General features: G+C 28.9%; 2 protein-coding genes across 2 annotated transcripts in view; one reads left to right on the top strand and one right to left on the bottom strand.

The window, feature by feature from the left end:
- The window catches only part of LOC113375092, a 67,582-nt gene that overhangs the window by 37,414 nt on the left and 2,319 nt on the right, over positions 1–27,849 (bottom strand). Inside the window, exon 2 of the mRNA XM_026615040.1 lies at positions 3,085–3,147. The gene's annotated coding sequence lies outside the window, so the exon portion shown is untranslated. The remainder of the gene's footprint in view (positions 1–3,084; positions 3,148–27,849) is intronic.
- Positions 13,640–22,491, top strand: LOC113377165 (venom allergen 5-like). The gene is made up of 7 exons (XM_026617387.1): positions 13,640–13,739; positions 16,650–16,768; positions 17,760–17,847; positions 19,766–19,929; positions 21,745–21,845; positions 21,979–22,073; positions 22,284–22,491. The coding sequence occupies exons 1-7, from the start codon at positions 13,640–13,642 to the stop codon at positions 22,418–22,420; spliced, it is 804 nt and encodes a 267-aa protein (XP_026473172.1). The 3' UTR covers positions 22,421–22,491.

Below are 27,849 nucleotides of genomic sequence, written 5' to 3'. Positions count from 1 at the left end.
GACCTTCGTGTAAATTCTGGTCAATTCAACGAATCCGATCAATTCAATAACGTGCAAGTGTAAAGATATATCAAATTGCAGGACTCTGGATCACACGCCGCGCTGATCACGCTTCACAGGACAAGGTTGGAAAAATCATAATTCAACAGTTATTATTTTAAGAAATTATTAACGACGTCGCATGTTGTTTGAGAATCCACTTGGTTTTCATACCTTTTATATACGTCATTTTCATAAGTTGACGTAAGCAAACAGTTTCATATAATCTCAGAATGTGTGGACAAAGCCCTTAACACCTCACTAACCCCTCCATTAATGGTTTGACTAACTAAATAGATGGTATGCGCGAGGAAAGTTTATTTACATTCTCACAATCTAACAGTTGGTTAGTTATTAAATTATTTTTGAATTGCTAAAATGAATATAAAATTTAATTTGTATAATTCAATAAATAAAATGAGCGTTTCAGATTTCACGAACACAGTCTGCAATAGTGTTAAACAGCCGGGCAAGCGCATTGATTCAAAATTAATTTGAAGATTTCACATCAACAATGAGAAAATGAATACAAATAAATTTCTAGGATTGATATTGGCTTATCTAAAGCCAATATCAAGACAATATATTCTCTCTTTTTTACAAGATTGTAATAAATTCTTCTTGGACGGCATCGAGCTTTGAGACTGCACTGATTTTTTTTGAAAATTCTAAAAAGTTTCAAAGTTTCGGGTTTTTTGAAATATTTTGGAAAAGTATATCTTCACACCGTCAACGCAAGCAAGATGTTTCTCAAATCATTCTGATATAATGATTCTCTCAAAAACTGCATATAATAACCATTACACCCTCTGCGCTCCGTGTCTCCGAAACGGTTTGACGTGCTTTTCGCAAAAACTAACCAGTACGCCCCGCGGTCAGTGCGAATAGTGTGTTTCGAATAATTCAAATCGGTTATTCCATACTGACAAAATTGTCAAAAACATTTGTTTAGACCATATAAGTGTTTTTTAAAATCTTGGTGCGGAACCAAAAAAAGGAAAAACTAGTGGGGTGGGTGGCATCGTGCCTTAAGGCAAATTGCTAAAACTTCCCGTACCGTAACGAAATGTTCGAGGAATACTGAATGTTTTCAAATAGATTATTAGAAATATTGTAACACTGTCTAATATTTATAAGAATTATATCAACTGAATTGCAGAGTTGAAATTATTTGTTTAAAGTATATTAGAACTTTAGTCAGAATTAAAAATAAAATCTGAATTATTTTCGATATACAAAAAATTAAAAAAAAAAAAAAAAAAATTGAACAAAAATTTTTTTTCCAAAATCAATTATTTTGTTAAGACAAGCAGAAAGTTCTTTGAATCAATTGAATCGGACGCTTAGTTCTCTCAAAAACTGCCATTTTTTGTACATTTAGCTCTGTATCTCCGAAATAGCTGGGCCTGCCTTTGCGAAAAACTAATAACCCCTTCTTCCAATCATTACTAATTGAATGTTTTTTAGATCATTCAAATCGGATGCTCCGTTCTCTCAAAAACTCGATTTCTATTTTCTGACTCTTTGCTCCCTATCTCCGTAACGGCTGGACCTGCCTTTACCAAAAACTAATCAGCTCTTTTCCCTATCAATAGGAATCAAATGTTTTTTAAACCATTCAAATCGGTTGATCCGTACGCCCGAAAACGTGGGCGAAAATTTGTATCCATACATACATACACACACACACACACACACACACATCCATTTTTTCTGAGGTATGCCAAAACGTTCAGAAACCTTCAAAATGTCGAGAAATGTAAAAATTTTCAATTCCAATTTTTGGCCCATTACAATAACTTACCCTACGGGAAGTTAAAAATGTATTCGGTATTAAATTCTCTATAAAATATCTAGTAAATTTATGAGCATGCCCAATATTACGTATTCTGGTAAATGCTTCACATTACATTTTGAACCATTGTCCTTTATAAAGTCCTAAAAATTCCACTAGTAGCAGAATTTTTTGTTTTTGATTGGTTTGTAAGTCTACCCTTGGGTATTATGCTTTAGTAGCAGAATATGTCAAATTTAGATACTTCTCACATAACAGTATAATGTCATAAAATCCAATCATTTGACACCTTACTACTAAGTAAGTCTGAATCAGTCCGCAGCGCACATCACCTTTATAGTCCTTTCAGTCCGCCTTACTCAGGACCGACCCCTTTTATCAACAACAACTAAGTTAATAATTAAATTACAAAATCAATAAAAAATATAACAAAGCCTATTTTACATTTATTAGAATATATGTAAATAATTTTTTAACCAATTTTTTTTAAAATATAACAAAAAACGAAAATTTGATGGTTTTTAGCCGTTTGATGATTTATAGTTCATGATAAAGAGTTGATGTTACAAATTTGCGTTTCTCGAAAGTTCTAGAACTTCTAATTTTGAAAACATGGTCGCTGCACAATTAGATGGTTAAATCTACTGATATATGTGTATGGCGCTGTTGTATCCAGTAGACTAACTTAAAAAAAAAACGGCCGAATACTTTATAAAACGTAGGAGCTACGTATTTCGTACATCATACTCCGCTCATGAACATAGACAAAACCGAATTTATCGTAGACACAACGACAACTGAACAATAACAAGTCCTTCCCAATGATTCCGAATCACCCTGAAAACATTCTAAAAGCCCTCGATCGTTTTTATTCGCTACAAAGGTACATTTTTGAAGAAACGAAATTTTCGAAAAATGCCGGACTATCGGGCATTCCGGACGGGTGGGTGCCGAACTAACGGACTTCTACTGTATTATTATTAATGTATAAACTTCTATTGTTTTCATTCATTTTTATTGTTTTAATTCAAATTCTATTTATTGTATATTTTTATACTCTTTTACTCATCAATTTTGTATTATAAGACCGTTTCAGTTTTGATTGACGAACATAAATTATCACAATATAACATGAATGTTGTGCACGGCGATTTTCTATAAGTCTCAAGACTAAAACAATTTAAAAAAACTAAAAAAAACTGTGGATGCGCTATTTAGTTGTTACAAGCCAAACTGTGCTTTTATGTTACCTTTGTCTACCTCGTTCAAGTTTTCTGACGATGCTTCGATGCGCAAAATTCACACATCCATGTCTGCAAAAAAGTATTTAAATTAGTATATATATAAAATAATTAGCAGCCCATTCGTAGAATAAGCTAAATGAAAAACACTCTTTATTAATTAAACGTTTCTACACTCGCTGCGTGTCATCATTTAATAAATGCGAAATCCATTATTACAATGAATACAAAATCTATACACACACACACACACACACACACACATATATATATATATATATATATATATATATATATATATGTATATATAATCTAGAATAATATACAATCTAGTCATTGCAAGCGTCAGTCTAAGCTGAATCTAATTTTATTTAAGTTAAATTGGTACATTTGGATGTTTAAGCTTTTGAAACATTATTATAGCTCTTTTCAAAATTCATTAATTATTGAATTATGAAGCAAAACCTGAACATCCATTTTTGTAGTATGTTTTGGCATGCTTAGCCAAATAAATCGAGTGAGATTTCAAAGCTCTTTCAAAAAATTTACAGCTTTGCCATAGATTCGAAACCGTTGTATCTTGAAATTATAAAGTTTTTGCTCTTTCTGCAAGCCATTCATAAACTGTGTATTGTATGTACACACAGGGAAATATTTGTACAAAAGGATAATCTTGAAAATCAGTGATTATACGATAATTTCATACATCTCGTTTTATCGGTGGTAAAAATTGCGTCGCCAATATTTAAATTGTTTTGAAAATGTTGTAACAGTTGATAGAGAAAATATATTTAAGCTTTACTATAAGCTCTCAAAAACCTTGATCAAACTTAGCCTCAAAATTATTGTTCGGACGTCTTTTCGTTTTATTATATTGGCCATGAAGATGACAAACTTTAGGGCATTAAGCTTTACACGGAATGGTTGCTACCCCTGGTAGAGGGAGTAGCGGAGTGTTTTAATGGAACTAGTTGTACACTTCAAAAAGTAAAGTCTGCTTAACAACATGTAAATAACCAATAAAAATAAATATATCTTCTTCCATTATAACTTAGTAACAAATCAGTGATTGTAATTAGAACTGCAACAACGTATAAACAAATCAGTGTTTAATACGGTCCACAGCTACAAGGGTTAAATTATAACCCAACGACCTGAATTATCGAAAGAAAGTTTTAATAAATTCTATAACTACATAACATAAAGTACAATTGTAAAAAAGTGTTAGGGTTAAGCAACCCTGGATAAAAATAAATCGTAAAGCATAAAAGTAAAATTTAATATTTATAAACTCAAAAAAATCTGTCAAAAGCATTCATTGTCTGAACGCGCGAGATGAAAATTATTCGAGTTTCGGAAGAGTGTTGTCACTAACATCATAATAAAAGATTACTCATTAATAACAGAGAACTATCGACATAGGTTGAAAAGAAAAGCGCCACTGGATTTAAGTCATCAATTTTCCACATAAAGATTGAAATAACAATCATTATTTATAAGAAATCATTTATAAGTAGATAGTTAAGATTATATCATTATCAATAAAATATTGTTAATATTATAACGAATAGAAAAACAACTATTGAGTTGTTTTTCCAACATGCCCATTTAGTATACAAAGTCGCTTTGCGGCTGACAATTGTAAATTCCTCAAATTTATTAAATGTCCTTAATTGGACAGTTATAAGTAAAATAGAGAATAAAAAGAAACAACTTTAACGTATGGAACTTTACAAAAACAAGTTTATATAGTGATTAATTTGAAGGGAATACAAAAAATAATTCGTGCACTTTGAATACTTAACGCATAAAATATAATATTTATCCTATTCTAACATCCCAAAAATAAGATCTCTCTCACATAGAGTTCTACCTCTTTTTACCAGTCGCACCGTGGTCCGAGATGTTATTGATGGAATTGATGAGCACGTCGACAGCAGATCATATACGATAAACAATGCGCAAAAATAAATCAAGCTCTTTATGCAAGCAGGTAGATATATACAGTCCGACAGATAATTAATATGACCCTTTTATGAATCCTGTTTGCATTTATATTTTTAACTGATAAAAACAAATTATCAAGTACAAAAGATTTACTGTCGTAATGGGCTTCGATATCTCGAAAAATTAAATGTTAAATCTATACAGAACACACGAGCGAGCTCATATGCCCGAACACATATATATATATATATATATATATATATATAAATATATATATATATATATATATATATATCGACGTTGCAACATTTTCTCGAGACTATCAACCAAAATGAAAAACTATAAATACTTGTATTATTTATCCTGTACCTCTATATGTGTCATTTAGCAATTTGTACACTATATTATAGCGGAAAATTTTATATTATTACGAGCTATTGCAAATTCTGGAATCGCTAATAATAAAATATTTTTTTTAAATTTGCTTCACTTTTTAGTTTTTTTTAATTTTGATTTACAATAAAACACATTTCTACTGCGCCGAACAAAAATTTCTCATCTCAATTTAAAATGATGTGATATAACATACTGAAATTGAAGGTATATATGAATACTATAATAGAAAAAAATATAAACATATAAATACTATGAACGCAAAAATAAAATAATGATATTCAGTTTATGCTCATTGCACATTATAATTTTTCCTAAATTTCGATTTGAATTGCAATGTGTCTATTTTTGTGTGAAAACATTCAGTAACTAGTGGTGTATGACATCGTGCCTTAAGGCAAATTGCTGGAACTTCCCGCACCGTAACGAAATGATCGAGAAATATTAAATGTTTTCATATAGATTTTAATAAATATTGTAACATTGTCTAATATTTATAAGAATTATATAAAATAAATTGCAAAGTTGAAATTATTTGTTTAAAGTATATTAGAACTTTAGTCAGAATTAAAATAAAATCTGAATTATTTTCGATATACAAAAAAAAATTGGAAGACAAAATTGAAACAAAAAACTTTTTTTACAAAAGTAATTACTTTTATTGAAACGAGCAGCAATTTCTTTGAATCATTCAAATCGGACGCTTAGTTCTCTCAAAAACTGTCATTTTTTGCACATTTAGCTCTGTATCTTTGAAATGGCTGGATCTGCCTTTGCCAAAAACTAATCACCTCTTCTCCCAATCATTACAAACTGGATGTTTTTTAGATCGGATTCAAAATCGATCATTCAAATCGGATACTCCATCTCTCAAAAACTCTATTTGTATTTTCTGCACTCTTTGCTCTGTATCTCCGTAACGGCTAGACCTGCCTTTGCCAAAAACTAATCTGCACATCTGCCTATCAATAGGAATCGAATGTTATTTAAACCATTCAAATCGGTTGACCCGTGCGCCCGAAAACGTGGACGAAAAAATGCGGACATTCAAAACACACACACACATCTATTTTTTCTGATGTATGTATGATGTATTCAAAACGTCGAGAAATGCAAAAAAATTTATTTTCGATTTTGGCCCATTACTATTAAATTATTACTACCCTACGGGAAGTTAATAATTTAACGATGACGTTTCAAAGGCAGCCCAATTTTCTTTTCAAGTTTCCCCCGAACGGCAGTTTCCACTTGATATTACGCATTATATCTATAATTTCCAGTGAAATTATGACATTAATACTGCATGATATCAAGCCGACCGAAGTTGCTTATCTAAGTTCTCTACGAAACCACGACCGACTATTATATCATAAATTAAAAAAAATATTTTAATTTAACGGGTTGAAGATTTTGATTTTTATCCATACTTATTTATTAACTACAATAAAATATTTTACATTGCATGACTATTTTGAAACATGCATTTTTTATATATTTAATATTTTTTCAATCTGTATATTTTTATCATAATTTTCATTATCACATTCTGTCGCACATTAAAATTTATACATTGGAGTTCCATAAAGCGCATATTTACTTCCAACTTTTAATTAAAACGAGACTGAAGTGCATATGCAGAACTTGTTTTGAATAATACATGTCTCGCTTAATATTTGAAAAGCACTAATAATTCAAATAATATATACGTTGTTTAATGCATTTACAAACAAAACATTACAGGAATAATAGTGTCGTGTTCATTTACATGCGTATGGGAATCGATACATACAGAAGTCAGATTATTTTATTTTTAAAGCAATGAGCAAATATCCCCATGAAGACAGCATAAGTGCAAAAAATATAAGTAAAATAAGATTGTATGTATATATATACATATTATATTTATGATGTGTGCAAACTGAATTCCAATGATACAGCATAAGATCAATATTGATTTTGAAATTCTTAAGTTAATTAAATGCCCAAATATTTTAGATGAAGTTTGAGCTTCCTTTAGTTCAGTATTCAATTATTCAAATAAAAGAAAATAGTGGTGCATATCATCGTGCCTTAAGGCAAATTGCTGGAATTTTCCGTACCGTAATGAAAAATTCGAGAAATATTAAATGTTTTCAAATATATTATTATAAATAAACTGTAATCTAACATTGTTTAATATTTATAAGAATTATATAAACTGAATTGCAAAGTTAAAATTATTTATTTAATGTATATAAGTGAGCTTTAGAACTTTAGCATGAATTAAAATTAAAATCTGAATTATTTTCAATATGCAAAGAAAATATTTTTTGAAAAAAAATTAAGAATTTTTTTTACAAAAGCAATTGTTTCGTCAACACAAGCAAAATTCAAAAGTTTTTTGAATCATTCAAATCGGATGCTTAGTTCTCTCAAAAACTGCCATTTTCGTACATTTAACTTCGTATCTTTGAAACGGCTGGACCTGCCTTTGCCGAAAACTAATCACCACTTCTCCCCATCATTAAGAACTGAATGTTTTTTAGATCATTCAAATCGGATGCTCCTTTGTCTCGAAATCTCCATTTCTATTTTCGGCACTCTTTGCTCTGTATCTCCGTAACGGCTGGACCTGCCTTTGCCAAAAACTAATCAGCACATCTCCCTATCAATAGAAATCGAACGTTTTTTGAACCATTCAAAACGGTTAATCCGTGCACTCGAAAACGTAAACAAAAAATGCGTCATACAAAACACCCACACACATCCATTTTTTCTTAGGTATGCCAAAATGTTCAGAAACCTACAAAACGTGAAGATACGCAAAAATTTTCATTTTCGATTTTCGACCCATTACTATAACTACCCTACGGAAAGTTAATAATGTTAAACAAAAGTTTCAAAATAATAAAAAATATTCACTATTAGATAATTTACTATAGTTAATGTAAACCAAAATTGTAATACAAAAACTAGCAATAATTAGAGACAACATAATAAAGTCTGCCTGCAAAATCCTACGAAAATCTACGAAATACCTTGTATTAGAATGGCTTTCTTATATAATGAAGAGCAATCAGAAGTTCTGATTCGAACTTAATAGTCCTAAATCAGTGGTCGAAGAACCGGGGTAAATTACTCCAAATGGGGTAACAATAATATTTTTGGGGGTAAATAGTATGTATTTTTAATTGATATCACCTGTATTTGCTACGTAGCTGCCCGTATGGGAGTAGTATCTCTTCGCCATGGGGATATTATAAACTTAGACAAAAATAATTTGGGGTAATGATTAAAAAAGATCCCGACCGCTATCCTAAATGCTTATTGTGATGATTTTTTAATAACATAGCTTTATAGATGGCCTAACTTTTTGATGAATCTAGAATAACATCAATACTGATGTCTTTTTATTAGAGGCAGCAATACCGGCAAGGGGTATTTCCACTTAAAAACATGTTTCTATCTACATTTCCAAGTGACTAATACTTGACTCCAGACTATCGAAACTGAAACTTCTGATAGGAAGCCGTTAGCTCTTACCACTAATCCATGGAGATTAATAATTGATTGATAATGAGACTTTTTCAATAAATTTACTACGAGAGGATAAGGCTCTGATAATCATCAGTATCATTCGTGATACATTTTATTAATGTGAATTAGTTGAAAAATGAGACTTATTTGAAACATAATCGTAATCGAATATAATTTATTAACAAAATACTAAATCAGTTCTCAAAATTCAATCATAGCGTTGAATAGATAGAGTCAATTTCAGCAAAATATCAAATTCCATAACCTGTGCGCTGTATCTAGGGAGCCCGAAAGATCTCATCAGAGTCATGTCTTGCATATAAAATAATCCTCACACTTAGTAATCTAATTTATTGATACCTATTCAAGAACCAGTATACGGTCATATTATATATGAGATGTCATTTAAGTAAGACAGTTATGTCATTGCTAAGTTTGCTTTTATATTAATGTTATGTTAATCATATGTATTATGCATCTTCAAATTCCCATGTGTGCGAGACGTGGTGCTTGGTGCGAGTCGCATGCGAAATTCGAGATCCGACATAAAATCTCAATGGGTTCAAAATCTTTAAAATTCATCATTTGATAGAACCATAAATCGATAAATCGCAAAACAAATAAAAAATACATAAAATATATAAACATGATACTGTGAAATTATGAGTGGCGGAATATTTTTAAAAGCTTTTATAGATAATGAAAAGGAAATTACATCACCATTTGCATATGCTGAAAAGCAAAGAATAATAAAATGATAAAATTAATGCAAATTTTGTACATCAGGCAAAATTATAAATACTTTTAAAACATAAAGCAACCCGCTCAAAATTTCAATCAAGTCTCTTACAGATTTTCCAGTAAGCGCATAAGCCAGCTAAAAATTTATTTTTAAATTAAATTGATTTTTTAAAACAAATATGCATAGTTGCGTGTACTTTTGGGGTCAATAAATTTTAACGAACAAAGTTTCCATTATATATCACAGAATTGTAATATAGTAGGTGGCTCAAGTTAGCAAGGCCAATGAATAAACAAAAATGTCACAGAATTGATTTTTTTAACTTCCCGCAGGGTAAGTTATTGTAATCGTCCAAAAATCGAAATTGAAAATTCTGCACGTTTTGAAGGTTTCTGAACATTTTGGTATACTTCAGAAAAAATTGATGTGTGTGTGTGTGTGTGTGTGTGTGTATGTATGTATGGATACAATTTTTTCTGAAAACAATTTTTTTTGCATATCGAAAATAATTCAGATCTTAATTTGAATTCTGGCTAAAGTTCTGAAGCTCACTTACATTTTTTAAATAAATAATTTTAACTTTGTAATTCAGTTTATATAACTCTTATAAATACTATAAAATATTACAATATTTATCATAATCTATTTGAAAACATTTAATACTCCTCGAACTTTTCATTACAGTACGGGAAGTTCCAACAATTTGCCTTAAGACACGGTGCCATATACCACTAGTTAATTAATGATTTTGACAGATTTGATTTTTTCTTTACACAAATCATTTTTGGGAAATATTTCAACGAAAACTTATTTTACTAGCAAACAAATACTAAATCTCAAAAAACTACATACAAAACACACTGTATTATCTTTAATATCAATCATTTTCGAGTGGAAAATTATTAATTCAAGAATGTTTAATGTATTTGTAAAACTAAAGTTGCACACATTTAAACATAATATTTTTGTTTAAATTTCGATTAAGTGAATATTATCATAAATTCTAATTGTAAATGTTTGGCTATACAATGATAATGAAATAATTAATTAATTGTTATTAAAAATAATAAAGCTTTGTAGTAATAGAGATACATGGTATGTAGGATTTCTTTATATTATGTATGCCCAACAACACCTGTTAAAAATAAACGAATTATTTGTTAATTTTTCATTGATATAAAATCAATTTTGCATTGACATAATCAATGATATTTATAGAGCAACATCGATAAAATTTACAAAGTCTGACGTTAAACCTTTTGTAATATTTATAATAATATTATAAAATGTTAAATGTCAGTTGTGGAAGTTCATTTATTTCCAAATTTTCGGATGACCAGTAAATATGATGGTATGCAGGTTTTCAAAACATTACGTATTTTAGTGATTTAATATTCTATCTAGAGATATTTTTTCTCTGTAAACTTTCATTGAAAGGCAACTTAATAACTGTTTAGTATTATTTTAGACTGAAGACATTTTTTTTCACTGATTTTTCACACCTAAACTCAAATTAAATCTTTTCATGACAATATTACATGCGCCCCGAAAATATGTATGTCGCTAGATGGTTTTGCATCAGATCAATTTAAACTTAAACAATTTAATTCTTAAAATTATTTATTCAAATATACTACGATCTTAATTCACTGCTAATACATAAAATAATTTAAGTTTAGTATATTATCACGAATCACGGATTATTCTCAACATCGGACAAATGAGAAAAATAATATATAATATACTTTTTTAGTACAGCTATTTTCCTCTTTCATTACAACTAATGTCACCTATCTCTCGTTTAACACGGAAAATGCGTTCTATAAAAAAAGTCTAATTCAAAAAATTCACTTTTATATGGAAAAACCGTGCTAAACTAGAATCACTAGAAAAAAGCCCTTTTTGTCAGTTTTAAATACATTATAGTAATATTAATTTATTTCAAGAATAAATATATAGAAATCTATTTTAAATATTGCATTTTCTTCATAGATAAAAATTAAAATTGGTTTGTAAAGATATTACCTTTCTTTTACCTTCTAGTTTTTAATTTTCATATTTTGCCATTGTCGAAATATATTTTTTTATGAAATATGATAATAATTCTTATAATTTTTTTTGTAAAATACGTATTTGCTCTTTCTTTGCTATTGTAATTCTGGTATTTGCTCACAAAATATGCTATATAATAAATTTACAGCATCAATTATATATGAACAATAACTTAAATCACTCTTTATTTTGGTATTTCAAACATAAAATATTATACACACATAAAATTTAGTTTTGATCATAAAACGGAGAGTCCCCGTCTTAACTACATATTTCCATCATCGACATAAATTACTAAAAATTCATAACTGTAGCATACATTTTGTGGTGTTGTATTTTGACAGTAAAACATTTAAAATGTTATTGTAGATATAAGCAAATTATAGTTTAGTGTTTATAATTTCATGTAAATGCAAATTTAATAAAATTTGTTAAAAAAAAATATTTTTTTTTTATTGGCCTCGCATACTCGAGCATTTAGCATTTCAGTACAATATTTCAATTTCAATACAATCTTCAGGTTCATACTATTTTTCTTATATAAATCCTATTCTTTCGATTTTATATTCTATCCTATTCTATGTACTCTTTAACGAAACTTTATTCTTCTTTTTATATATATATATTTCTTCTTTACTATCTATCACTGTATCTTCTACCCTCTTCTTATGTCTTTATTAGTTCTATTTTTACTTCCATTCATTTTAATTCTAATTCTCAAATCTTTTGCACACGATTGAACTATTTTTAATATTATTTCGAACTATTTTTAACATTATTTCAAACTATTTTTAACATTACTTCTACTTTTTGCCGGGGATTCGAACTCCGAACCTCCGGCGTGTGAGTCGGGAACGTTACTCATAAGCTAGTCCCGCCACAAGAATATTTTTAAAAACCGTGTAAGATGGAAAACGTGTAAAACGGGGGTAAGGTGTATTATATTTTTGGAAAACACGCTTTTGTAGCACACTCGAGGCTAAAATGATATTTATATTAAAAAAATCCAATTTTTGTAAAACAATACTATTTTGTATAGGCTAATAAATAATATAATAATAAATAGCAAATATGTAGCATTATATGTGTAGACATTATTAACAGTATTTAGCAACACATTTACCATGAATACATGTAAGGAAAATTAAAAATAGTTTTTGGCATATATAAAGTAATAAAATGCAGATAAACAATTTGGAAATTTATATATTTGACAGATAATAGAAGAAAGCATTCATATCAAACATATAATAGTCATAAAAATTATGTATCAGCATGTGAAACAAATCTTCTACATATTATTAATAAATTATCACACCACAATAGGAATAAACTTTTTGCAGATACACTTGTTTGCTCACAAATCACCATCTAGTACTAGTATTATTTTATTATATACTATTATAATATATATTCAAATTAGATTATATACATATTATCAAATTGCAATATGTAAATGGGTTGTAAAATATTTATTCGAATTGCATGAAAATGATGGAAATTAGACATTCCTGATCATCACAAAACCTTTGTCAAATACACACAATAATAAATCAACTTAGCACAAGTTCATCAAATCACAGCACATAGAAAACAGAGCCAAAATCAAAAGATTGCCGTCCTCCCACTATTTTTCCCTTTGCGAATTTTTCGAAGCATGTGACATTATTTATGTATTCGTTCAAAAAAAAATCGGCGCGACTATCGTATATAAGCGTCAGACAAACGGTCGCCGTCCGCATTCTAGTTACAAGACTTCGGAGTGATTGACTAGGGATTTTTTTCTCAGTTCAGCACCCGTTAGCTTTAAAATTGAATCTTAGGACAACTCTTTTGCCATTTACTTTTTGTTCTTTAGGTAGACATTTGAAAATTTGTTTAGTTTTTATCTAACTTAAATTCTTAACGGTCAAAATGTTTGCATCGAATATGAAGTTGGCAAGTTTAATGTTGTTATCGGTGGTGATTTTTGATACAGTAAGACCAGGAGTTGCAGTTTGCCAGAATTTAATACGTGAGTAATAGAATTTACTAATTATATTTAATTATGTACATCTTTACTATTATTATTGTTAGCATTATTATTATAATTATATACTTTATTGCAATCATTTGTTTTCATTTGTTATAGGAAGTAAAACAAATTTTTGTATAGTAGACTTGTAATTAAATGTTTCTACTACATCGATGATATTAAAAACTAAATTGTTTTTCTCTTTGTGAATGAATATACGCACGCGATATTTTTCAAATGTGTTTTTATATTTAAAAAATCAAAGTGAGAAAAAACTAAATTTCAAATCAGTAGTGATTAAAAACGGTAATCCAAGAATCATAGCATGCGATAACGGTTCAATGAAAAAAATATATTATTGATGAACACATACACTTCATCTCTTTGAATAATTATTACATCTGATTGAATAATTATTGATTGAACTGTTTTTAATGTAAAATAATATAAACGAATAACAAAATTTCATTCGAGAATTTATTGCATCAAATTAAAACTTTTAAAACATAAAACAAAACAATCTGATCATAACGTAAACCGATGACCTTTTGCAGAAAATATATAGCGGTACAAAAAAATACGATTCGCATGTCTAAAAAAGCTGTTAAAATCAAACATCATTTTATCACATCATAAATCAATATCCGTATAATATTAATAAAAATGTGTTAATAAGAAGTTAATTTGTACCCTTGACTTGTGAGCTAATGAATAATCATGTGTGTATAGGAAATATAAATACTTTTATAATCGGTACATTTGATCTTGCTTCTAGATGCCATTCAGGTGTTTAAGAAACTGTTACCGATGAAGGCTAACGCTTCTTCAGTTACTTTAGAATTCATAATTAAGGTTATCTACCGCGGTAATAAAAAAACATCGAAAACCAATTTGTTATTGTTTGACAAATTGCAGATAATATAATTAAATTCAAAACAATTTATTGATTTAAGGCATCGGAATACTGTGGACTACGCATTCGTAATTTGTCAATCTGTAATATATGATTGGGGCCATAATGTCTTTGAGCATTAATTTCTTACTTTTGTATATATATATATATATATATATATATATATATATATATATATATATATATATATATATATATATATATATATATAACAGGGTGGTTTTTAATATGGACATTTTCGAATTTCCTTGCTCCCAAAAGCTCAAATGGTTCCAAATTAATAAAAGCCAATTCTCTGAAAGTTTTAGCTCTTAATATCAACCCTAAGATAGTCCGCACTCCAATTAAAGTTTCTTGGTTCTTCTTCCTAAGTAAATAATTATTTTATGAAATACATCAAATTTTTATTGTAATTTTTTTATTTATGATCAAAAAAAGCAAATACAATTTTATTCTCAAAATTTTGATTCACTAAGTGACAATTGTCGCTAAGTTGTAAAACAAATGGAATTTTTCCCATGTTATTTTCATATAAACTTTGGTTGGAGTGCGGACTATCTAAAAGTTCATATTAAGAGCTAAAACTTTCAGATAATATTTCGAAAGCAAGGAAATTCGAAAACATCCATATTAAGGACCACCCTAAATATACATATATATATATATATAAGATTTAGATTTTTTGTTCGACATTAAGACATTTCCGAGCTCTTAACGAGCTTAGAACGAACCCTACATAAATCTTTAGTTTCAATTTAAAACAAAAAAAAATATTATTGTTTATTTTCTATATTTTTAAAATTTTTGTTATTGTTTTTCCTGGTGTGATATGTATCAATTTAATTTTTTGCTTGTTATTTTATTGTTTAATCTATATATTATATTTTTTTTTAACTTTTTTTAGATACTGTAAAAACATTAAAAAAATTGCTGAATGATGACACACAACAGTGTCGAAACATATAAATATATATATATATATATATATATATATATACATAAATAAATATTTCAAAAATTATTATAGATGGAAGAAAAAATATTATAAAATAGAACAGAATAGCACAGTTATATATAGATAATTGAAACCGAATTAAAAATCCTGAAACAAGTCAACATTTAAATATCTGGAAATATTAATAATCCTAGATTTTTTAAGCAAATAAAAATTATTTTATTCTATTCATTGCAAATTTAATAAATTTTCGAATTTAAATGTCTGTCTAATTTTAAATTTATGATAATTATATGCCAAAAGATGAGCGAGCTTGGCAACACTAAAACGACGACAAATGGTCAAAATAGAAATTTGAAAATTAATTTAAAACCGGTTTATCTTTTATAATAATTATTAATCTGGTTTTCATTAATTAACTGATTAACTATATGTAACATATGAATTTAATTATGCATATTCTATTCAAAAGCTGTTTGATATAAATATTCATTTACCAAATTTTCGATAATATCCACGAAACACGATACAATAAAAAATTATAACTTTTGAATAAATTTCACGACAGGTTCAAATCGATAGAATATGTCAATACATTCGAATATATATGATAATATAAAGTAAATCTTTCCAGAATTACGGATACTATGATTATCAAAAGATTTATATAGCACAAAAAACACAGACAACTGGCATTTATTCAGTGTTATAAAAAAATCGTTCTCACTCACGGATTATGTAAACAATATGCAAAAATTTTAGGGACTATAACAATAAAACAAACTTAAAATTAAATATTAATAACAAGAAGATCGCAAGTAATTTTTAATGCAAATTATTTTCTATTTTTATTAATATGACATATATTAAAATTATTTAATAACATAATTTATAAAAATGTTTCTAATTTTGCAATATAAAATCATTAAGCAATGATGAGCAAGAGAATAATAAATTTGATAATGTTCATTATCATCTTTAATTAAATGATGTAATTTAATCTTTTAAAAATCTTTTAAAATATATTATATATTTGTTGAAGGTTCTGGTCTAACAAGTCAAGAGCGCGATTCGATTCTACATGCTCATAACAAACTTCGGCAGATAGTCGCTATGGGCCAAGTTTCGGGTCAACCGGCTGCTTCCGATATGCAAGAAATGGTAAGAGAAAGCAGAATACCTGTCTAATATTTATAAAACTTTGCAAAAATGCACCTTGTTAACTTCCCGTAGGGCAAGTTATAGTAATCGCAAAAAATCGAAAATGAAAATTTTTATATATCTTTACGTTTCAAAGGTTTCTGAACATTTTGGCATACCTTAGAAAAAATGTGTGTGTGTGTGTGCGTGTGTGTTTATGTGTGTGCGGATACAAATTTTCGTCGACGATTTCGGGAACACCGATCAACCTATTTGAAGAATTCAAAAAACATTCGATTCGTATTGATAAGGAGACGTGCTGATTAGTTTTTGGCAAAGGCAGGTCTAGCCGTTTTGATGTTACGGGGCAAAAAGTGACAAAAATGGTAACTCAGTTTTTAAGAGAACGGAGCGTCCGATTTTAATTATACAAAAAACATTTTACTTGTATTGACAAAATGAATAATTGATCAAATTTTCATGAAGGCAGGTCTAGCGGTTTCGGAGATCTAATGGAAAAAGTAAAAAAAATGCCATTTGGCGGTCAAAAATGATCATTAGACATATGCACATCAAATTATCAGATATTTTATAGAGATTTTAACAATAAATATAAATTTTGTTTACATTCCTATGGATTCCGTACCAAAGTTTATCCGTTAGACGGCGACGCGGCGCTTACGCGCTTTGACATTTCGTCTCTAAGCAGTTAAAGCAGTACGATTGCTTTAAAAAAAAGTTGAGTCAAAACAAAGAAAACATTTTTTTTTCAATAATTTTTTTTCAAGAAAAAAGTATGTTTTTGTCAAATTTATAGTTTCTCAAAAATCTCATTTTTTTTAAGTAATTTTTTTTCAAAAATGTTAATCGTTTTCAAAAAAATGATAATTTTTGGTACTGGAAGTTCCAGCAATTCGCTTTAAGGCACAATGCCATGCGCCGCACTAGTTCTAATGTTTTATTTGCTATTTGTGAAATGCAGTGTGAAACAACAATAAATTTGTAATTTCAGGAGTGGGATAGTGAACTTGCAGCAAAAGCGCAAAATTGGGCGGACAGATGCATATATGAACACGATCATAACGATCAACGAGATGTCCGTAAGTGCAAAATTAAATACTTAATTTAGCATAAAAATTGCGTAATATAAAACGAATATCTGATATATATTTTTGAATACATCGTCGCGCTGACAGAAGTTAATGCTTTATTTTTTATATGGAGAAAAAGTAAATAAATTAAACTGTTTATCGAAATCCAATATGTATGAACAAGATAAATTTTATATTTCAATCAAATTACTGTGTCATCTGACTGATAATTTATAACGCTCATTTTATTTATTTCAACCCGAGAAAGAGTTACTCAATCTTTATATGGACTGAATAAATTCATCGCGGCGTAAAGTTTATTTATGTTACGACTGGCGCACAATTGCATATATGTAAATCAAAATGCGGGCCTTTATGAATTTTCGCTGTTTACTTTAAAGATTTCAGGGCCGCGCTTGAAACCAAATTAAATACAAAAAGATCCAATTAAATCCGTACAGAGAGTTGATTTACTTGACACTTTCAAAATCGACGAACGCAGCGAACAACATTTATTACATCCTTTTGGTCATAACACAACTCTATAACGCCAATAATGAATTATCACGTTATTCAACCAAAGGTTAAGGAATAGAATAACTTATTAAACGAAATAACATCGATTAGTACCTGAATCAAAAATACATAAATAGTTTATGAAAGTTAATAGATCGGGAAACCAATTTGTGTTTCGTCAAAAGTCATCATGACACAAGTATGAACTGATTGCTTATTAGGGTTTATACAAAAACCGACATTTCAGAAACCCGGTTTTCGAATTTTATATAGAAAATTAACTTTTGCTCGAATATTCTGTAATTTATCCGCAAATTTAGTGTAATTTAGAGCAGTATTTGACTGAATTTATTTACTGTTCAATTTTATAGATTTTATAGATAGTAAACAAAATTAGTTTAATTTTAATTAGTCAAACTAAAAAATAATGGTTTATCTTGATTAAATAACTATGGAGTTATTCGTTATTCATGCATCATTTTCACATATAAGAATAAAAATATTTTTATGAAAGTGAAAGGAAAGTTTTCGAATAAATAAAAATAATACATTTTTTAATAAAAAAAATCATTAAATTAAAGAAAAATATAAAAAATATTAGATATATGTTGATACACACTTGTTAATATCAATTTTAGTTTTATAAACAATTAAGCTAAACTCGGGTATTGTCTGTTCCATGCAATTTAAATTAATTAATTTTAAACATTCTAATTGTTATTTTGTTTGATAAAATATGATTTCAAAAAACTGAGAACGTCTATCGAATTGCTACTTAGACGTGTCCTTTGTTTACTCACAAAATTTTCTGAAATAGAAATTACTCTTATACTTGCGACCAAATTATGCTTAATTGTTTTTAAAGTCTGATATAATAATTCTAAGTTTTTTGTTCTTTTATTTGTGGCTTCTAGTGTTTAAAACTCTTTTCTTAAGATTGAGTAGAGGAAGTTACTTCTTCAAGAAGAAGTCACACTGATTTAAATTAATATATACACTGGTATAAAAATCTAAATTAATATATACAAAACCTTTCTGGGAATCATTGCAGACTGATAAGATATCAAATGCTATTGAACCGATATGATTTCAAAAATCAAAGCGCTTTCATCTATCTTTCACATTTGGCTATATTTGTCATTTTCCATTTATACAGTGAAAACCGGTTTTCGAATTTCATAATTTTCGCCAAAAAACCGGTTTTTAAAACCGGTTTTTGAAAACCGACAAACCCTATTGCTTATATATTCTTGGCTTTGCTTGCTATTTGCTTTGTCAATCTGTTTTGACACCAGGACTTTGTCCTAATACAGGGAGCATCGGGTTGTAAGCGTTGATCGCTATTGAGTAATTCTTACAGCAAGATTTGTTTAGTATAGTAGCTAGAAACTAAATTTTACTTCTCTTGCAGGTCGTTTTCCCGTCGGTCAGAACATAGCGACCACCTGGAACTCGCACCCGACTGCTTTCGGAGCCAGCCCGGATTTCATGAGTCAGATTCGCGCATGGTTTGACGAGGTCAGCATCTATTACATGGGCAACGGCTATAGCGAGGCCACCGGACATTACTCGCAGGTGAGTTACCACACGGGAATATTTCTCTTGCCAAACACCACCGGTACTATATCAAAAGCTCATATCAAATCAAAAGCTTTGCTTAGGAGTATATCGATCAAACTCATAAGAAAATCTATTCAAATGAAATATAAAGAATAATATTTTGAACAAGTTGCTGTTACCAATAGGCTTTGTGTTTAGGATGGCAACAAAAAATACCTAGTGGTGCATGGCATCGAAAGTTAAAATTTTTAGAAAAGTTTTAAACCTTTTGAAAACTCTGATTAAATTTGATTTTTAGAATTTTGAAAAGAAAAATTCTTTCGTATTTTAATATTTTTTGAAAATTTTGATTTTTTCAAAGCTAGTGGACGAAATATCATAGCGTGTAAGCGCCGCGTTGCATTCTAACAGTTAAACAAAATACATCTTGGTACGGAACCTACAGAATTATAACCAAAATGTATACTTATGACTATAATCTATATAAAATATCTTATAATTTGATATGCATATGTCTATTGGTCATTTTTTTTTACTTTTTCAAATGGATCTTCGAAACAGTTTTTTACTTTGTCAATACAAGTAATTTTTTTTTCTGAATTATTAAAATTGGACGCTCAGTTCTCTCAAAAACTGAATTTCCATTTTTGAAACTTTTTTCTTCGTATCTTGGAAACGACTGGACGTCCCTTGGCCAAAACCTAATCAGCACATTGTCAATACAAGATTTTTTTCTGAATTATTAAAATTCGACGCTCAATTCTCTCAAAAACTGAATTTCCATTTTTGGCACTTTTTCCCCGTATCTTCGAACCGGCTTGACCTGCCTTGGCCAAAAACTAATCGGCACGTCTATTTATCAAGAATACATACATGCATACATACATGCATACATACATGCACACACATACATCCATTTTTTCTAAATATTTTCATTTTCGATTTTTTTGAGACTACTATAACTTTCCCTGCGGGAAGTTAACTAAATTCGCATTTTGTTAATATTTTTAATTTTATTTTTGAAATTTTAATATTAATTCAAAATGAAAGCAACTCGTATTCGTTGATAATTTGTTGACAGTGACTAAATTAAAATTAATTTTTCAATATTATTTACAGTTACTATTGTAAAAGTAATTATGATACGCACATGTATATACGAAATATTACTTTGTGTTTTTGGTTTTACTAAAACGTGTTAGCTTTAAATGTGATAACAAGTTCGCAACGGAGTTGAAAGCAAATTGATCGAGATGAAAAACCGGTACGATACGAATGTTAACCAGAATCATCCCGGGTAGACCTCCCATGGAACGACGTATATACACCACGTTTGCAAATAAATTTAAAATCATGTATGCAGTAATATAATAATCAATATTCAAAAATACGTATATAATATAAATATAAAATATTAAAAAATAAAATAAAAGGATCAGAAAATAATTAAATTGAAGAATTATTTATATAATTGAAATATAATTACACAATACATCAAACCATTTCTAATATACGTATACATAGAATATTTTACTTAATAACTTTATGTAGGTTAATTCATTTGAGTTATAGTAAATAAATTCAGTATACGTGTTACCGAAATATGTAAAACAGTAAAGATCTCATATTGAATATTTTATAAGGCGGTCAAACCAGACTTGATAAAAATTTAGTAGTTTCGTACAGACATAAATTCTAAAGGAATAAAATATATCATGAATAAAATTTGCTAATTTATCAGAGAGTTTTATATATTTTTCACAATTACATTACAATAGTAATTAATTTATTACTTAAATAAATTAAATTCCATTTTTAAATTAATTACAGTTGGTTTGGGGTGAAACAAATAAAGTTGGGTGTGGATACTCACATTGGTATGATCGCTCTCAAGGCTACACCAAATTTTACGTTTGCAACTATGGACCTGGGTAAATATCATTCAATTTATTATATGAACCCTTCGAAGTTTTTCAATATTTCCAGAAAATAGATTCGCGATTAATATTATTTACTCTCGTGTGATTTAGTAAATGTTATTTATATTTGTATTCATTCTTTCAGTGGAAATGTTATTGGATACGATCCGTACACAAAGGGATATCCTGACTGTAAAAGCCATGGCATGTCATCATCAAGCAAATATCCAGGATTGTGTGGTAAGATACCATTTTTATCAAAAACTTAATTAATTATTCAAACATAAAACTTTCAACAAAGTTTTTTACTAATAAGCACATTCAATTGAACAAGACAGGCACGCAAGCTGGCTGTTTCTACAAACTGTTTTAATATAATGTAATAATATAAAACGGCTTGAAAGCCTTTCATCAATGAAAAATATATTAATATAATTATTTTTATTATAGGCAAAGGCTCATACCAAAACAGTTTGAATTCAATCTTCAGTAACAGTAATAACGCAGTATTTAGCAATAGGAACACAGCCGTTTATAGCACGAATAATGCACGAACAAGCTACGACTTCAGTTATTTCAAATTCTAGTTTTGTTAAGAATTTTATTTAAACTATTGTTTAGAATTTAGACTGTGTTAATTTTTTAACATAATTTATACCGCCGCAGGATTCACAAAATTATTTGTATCAAATGAAATGTGAGTTCAAACATATTGTTATATATATGTATATATTTTTATAATAAAACCAAATCCACATTTGAATTACAGTTTTCATTCAAAGGGCTAATCCTTTGTAATCGTAAAAAGTAAAGATATGTATTTTCATCGCTATGGTATTCATCAAAAACACCTTAAAAATTTATATATATTTTTACCTGATTAGGTTTTATCTAATTGGTTGTGATGTTTCGAGTCATTGCCACTCCACTGTTGAAAGTGAATTGGAAATTTGTTCACAGATTTTCCCAATAGATACGTGAAATTTAATTCCAACATCTGGATATATGATTTTACTAAACGAAACAGTAGGTCCTAATATTAATAAAACTAGTTGGTATTGGTATTTAGCCTTGAGGCAAGTTACATGAACTTTCCGATATGTGTAAATAATCGACTTAATCAATAAAAAATAAATTAATTTATCAGTGATTAAAAGTATTCCGAGTGGATTTAGTACGCCTAATTGAAAACGAACGAACACTCTATCGTTATACCAAGTGAATAGTCTAATTTTAATTTTAACAAACGTCAAAAAAAAACAACTCATTTTCTCAAACTTTGATGAATTTTTAAAATTAAACTACTTGTCGTAAGATCGTAATATTTCAGTAAGTTCTATAAGACCAAGATATATATCGCCAAAAAAAAAATTCCATAAAAATCGGCTTAAATTTTTTTTCGACAGTTAATTGCAAGAAAACGGCTCGATAGATTTTCAACTAAAACTAATCAGTATTCTTCCCAAATGATATCTTTCGAACAGTGTTTCATTTTTAAAAATCGATTCGGTAGTATGAGCTTAAATGTGGACGAAAAGGTTAACACTTTTTTCCAAATTACGAAGAAATGGCTCGGCCGATTGCTGCGCAAAACTGACAAAAAATAATCCACATCAAAATACATTGATTGGCTTTTAAATTTTTGAAATCGGTTCAGGCGTTTTTGAGCAATCGTCGATGAAAGTTTTAATTTTGACAAACGTCAAAAAAAACGACACTAATTTTTACAAACTCTGACGATTTTTTAAAATAAACGACTTGTCGTAGGACGACTTGTCGTAATATTTTAGTATGATCTGTAAGACTACGGTATCTACCGTCAAAAAAAATTCATGAAAATCGTTGAAAAAAGTTTTTTCAACACCTTATTACAAGAAAACGGCCCGGCCGATCTTTACCAAAAACTAATCAGGTCGATTCCCAACCAATATTTTTCGAACGGTTTTTGAATTTTCAAAATCGATTCAGAATTGCGGGCTAAAACGTGGACGAAAAATTTTTCACTTTTCTGCGTTTTACAAAGAAACGGCTCGGCCGATCGTCGCACAAAACTTGGAAACGGTAGTCCTCATCAAGATACATCGCTCCAGCCGTTTTTGAGAAAACGTCGATTTACGGCAAAAAATCTGTTCACACACACACACATACTTTTTCCAAGTTTGGTCTCATACGATTCAGAATGGCTTGACACGTCAAGAAAACATAAAATTGGCAATTCGGATTTTTTGATGAAAACATAAACTTCTCCTTCGGGAAGTTAAAAATTAATATTCCATCAAAATAACAACAGACATAACTTATGTTTGTTGATTAAATTTAAAATATGATTATCTATTTACATTTATAACGATTATTAAAAATCATTATCAATCTTTCATTCTTTTATATTTGTAAGATATATGTTTAGTAATATTTTTAACATTTTCATCTAATTGAGTACATAACAGACCGCGGGTAGGAAGTTTACCGATATTTCGAAAACAAGTGAAGTTATAAATTATTTAACAACAATATTTGCAAGTAGACCGTAATATAATTGTTAAGTATACTTTATTTAATTGTTTTATAAAATATATTGTTAATTTCAAGTTGGATTCAACTTTTTTTATATAACTTCCATAAAAGCTTACATCTGGGTGGGATAAATAGAACCAACTGAACCATTGCCCAATTTTACAAGAGATAGAATAAATAAATAGTTATACAAACTCTGCCAATAAATATTTCTGACAAAATACTAGATCAAGGTAATTTATAGTGTTATCTCCGTAAAAAATGCACCTATGAAATTAACTTTCCGTAGGGTAAAATATTGCAATCGTCCAAAAATCGAAATTGAAAATTTTTGCATATCTTCACGTTTTGAAGGTTTCTGAACATTTTGGCATACCTTAGAAAACTAGTTGATATTGGTATTTTGCCTTGAGGCAAGTTACATAAACTTTCCGAGATGTGTAAATAATCGACTTAATCAATAAAAAATAAATTCATTTATGAGTGATTAAAAGTATTACGAGTGGATGTATTACAATTGAAAGCGAACGAACACGATAACTCAGAGTATTTTCTAAAAGCAAATTATCACAGATCAATAATTTTTATAATTAAACCAGTTTCCGTAGAACTTTAATGGTTTAGTATGTTCATAATAGACCAAGAGCCCGTGGGCGGATGACAGTATGTATTTTACGACACCTGAGATTTTGTGCATCGATTCCTCTATACCTATCCTACATGAAATGGGGACTGACTAAGCCCAAAGTGGCGGACACAGCTACTGCGCAGCTGGTAAAGGTACCTTTTTTTCGCCCATATCCGAACCATTTTACGACGGTTGCCCTTTCGAAAATTTGAAAATATAATATTATTACTATCGTAAAATACCAATGGCAGACGATTATCGCGCGGTTAACATGGTGGCAGACGATTTTGAAAATGCAGAAAAAAAAATTTTTTGAATGTATTTTACGATGTCTGCCATTTACATATTTTATTCCTTATAGTATCAAAACCTTATATTTATCACGGCAGACGTGTACCTGGTGGACCAACATCAGCAGAGTTAAAAAACTCAGCTACCATTTGGCGTGATAGTATGCATAAATCTCCATGTTTTATACCGATATAAGCAATTCTTTCATAATGATAATAGAAATTAATATTTTTTAGTTTATATGTGACATTTAATATTGTTGATGAGCGGAAAAAAGATTTTTTACGCTAAATTCGTAAAGATTAAAGTATACAAACGATAACAACAATTATTGTAATATTTATTCTATTTTTTTATTTATTTTAGTCTAATTTCAAAATATTGTATAAAAATAAAGTTATACAATATTATATATATATATATATATATATATATATATATATATTATAATCTCGGAGCCATATCTCGCTTTTGATGATTCCTCATCATCCGCTGAATCAGATTCTATAAAATAATAAATCAGATGTAAAATAAAAATTATTTGAAAATCCAACTAAAGATGTTTGATAAAGAGGAGATTCTCCGACCATACTTAAAAAATTAAGCTGAATAGTATTAAAAAGATATTGTATGTGGGTTCTTTGTTAAGTGTAGCAAACATTTGTTGAAGATCGATTTTTTTCAGAGAATTGTAAGGTCTTTTTTTTGTTAAAGAAGGCTGGATTGAAATCACAACCAGTAAAAGCATGACAACAAATTGAAATTCTGGCAAACAACTAACCAGTTCACTTTGTGATGTTAATATATCTCTGGTTATTTTCAACCCCATTTAGCATCCAAATATTTGAATTACTATATTTCTTAGTTATGTCATATTACCAAATCATATTACCAATATTATACTGATATTTTGCAGTATCGAAGGCTCTAATAGGAATATTGCAACGATATGCTCAGCGATGTTACGCGCGTGATTGATAATGTTTGTGTCAGGTTCTTCATGTGAAGTACAACAAAAATCTTCAACAACACACGATTGGACATTTGTGATTATCATTGTATAATTGACAGTCTCAGAAATTCAAATAAATTAACAAAATTTAAATAAAAAATATCGATCTTCAACAAGGGTTTGCTACACTCGGTTTAGCAAAAAAGAAAATTTAACAGGAAACCACCTAAGATATTTGCCAAATATATAATGCAAAAAGACTTAAATGACGTGGTTCTTGGACGGTACAAACTATTCATTAATAACTATAAAGTTTACAATGTCAATGAACAATTCAGCAGAAAAAATTCTAAATTTTGGTGCAAGTTCAATCTCGTGTTTTATCAACAATTTTTAAGAGCCCACTATAACTATATTAGGAATAATATCTATAACAAGCAACCAACATTGTTGGGCGCATTAAAGTATGGTCGGAGAATCTCGTCTTTATCAAACATCTTCAGTTGGATTTTCAAATAATTTTTATTTTACATCTGATTTATTATTTTATAGAATCTGATTCAGCGGATGATGAGGAATCATCAAAAGCGAGATATGGCTCCGAGATTATAATAAATAGAGAAAGTATATATATATATATATATAATATTGTATAACTTTATTTTTATACAATATTTTGAAATTAGACTAAAATAAATAAAAAAATAGAATAAATATTACAATAATTGTTGTTATCGTTTGTATACTTTAATCTTTACGAATTTAGCGTAAAAAATCTTTTTTCCGCTCATCAACAATATTAAATGTCACATATAAACTAAAAAATATTAATTTCTATTATCATTATGAAAGAATTGCTTATATCGGTATAAAACATGGAGATTTATGCATACTATCACGCCAAATGGTAGCTGAGTTTTTTAACTCTGCTGATGTTGGTCCACCAGGTACACGTCTGCCGTGATAAATATAAGGTTTTGATACTATAAGGAATAAAATATGTAAATGGCAGACATCGTAAAATACATTCAAAAAAATTTTTTTTCTGCATTTTCAAAATCGTCTGCCACCATGTTAACCGCGCGATAATCGTCTGCCATTGGTATTTTACGATAGTAATAATATTATATTTTCAAATTTTCGAAACGGCAACCGTCGTAAAATGGTTCGGATATGGGCGAAAAAAAGGTACCTTTACCAGCTGCGCAGTAGCTGTGTCCGCCACTTTGGGCTTAGTCAGTCCCCATTTCATGTAGGATAGGTATAGAGGAATCGATGCACAAAATCTCAGGTGTCGTAAAATACATACTGTCATCCGCCCACGGGCTCTTGGTCTATAAAGACCAAGTACTCTATCGTTATACCAAGTAAATCGTCTAATTTCAATTTTAACAAACGTCAACTTTGATGAATTTTTAAAATTAAACCACTTGTCGTAAGGTCATAACATTTCAATAGGTTGTATAAGACCATGATATATATCATCAAAAAATGTTTCATAAAAATCGGTTCAATTTTTTTTTTTTCAACAACGAATTACAAGAAAACGTCTCGGTAGATTTTCACCTAAAACTAATCAGTGTCATTCCCAAATAATATCTTTCGAACAGTTTTTGATTTTTAACCTCCCG

The sequence above is a fragment of the Ctenocephalides felis genome, unplaced genomic scaffold, assembly GCF_003426905.1.
Source record: "Ctenocephalides felis isolate EL2017-DRISC unplaced genomic scaffold, ASM342690v1 CF-g0.4_SCAFFOLD_01886, whole genome shotgun sequence".
Classification (NCBI taxonomy): Eukaryota; Metazoa; Arthropoda; class Insecta; order Siphonaptera; family Pulicidae; genus Ctenocephalides; species Ctenocephalides felis.
This window is presented reverse-complemented; position numbering and strand designations above follow the sequence as displayed.

Coding starts and splice junctions, on each gene's coding strand:
- LOC113377165 (XM_026617387.1), top strand. CDS start 13,640: ATGTTTGCATCGAATATGAAGTTGGCAAGTTTAATGTTGTTATCGGTG. Junction 13,740..16,649: donor AGTTTGCCAGAATTTAATAC/GTGAGTAATAGA, acceptor TATTTGTTGAAG/GTTCTGGTCTAACAAGTCAA. Junction 22,074..22,283: donor CAAATATCCAGGATTGTGTG/GTAAGATACCAT, acceptor TTTTTATTATAG/GCAAAGGCTCATACCAAAAC.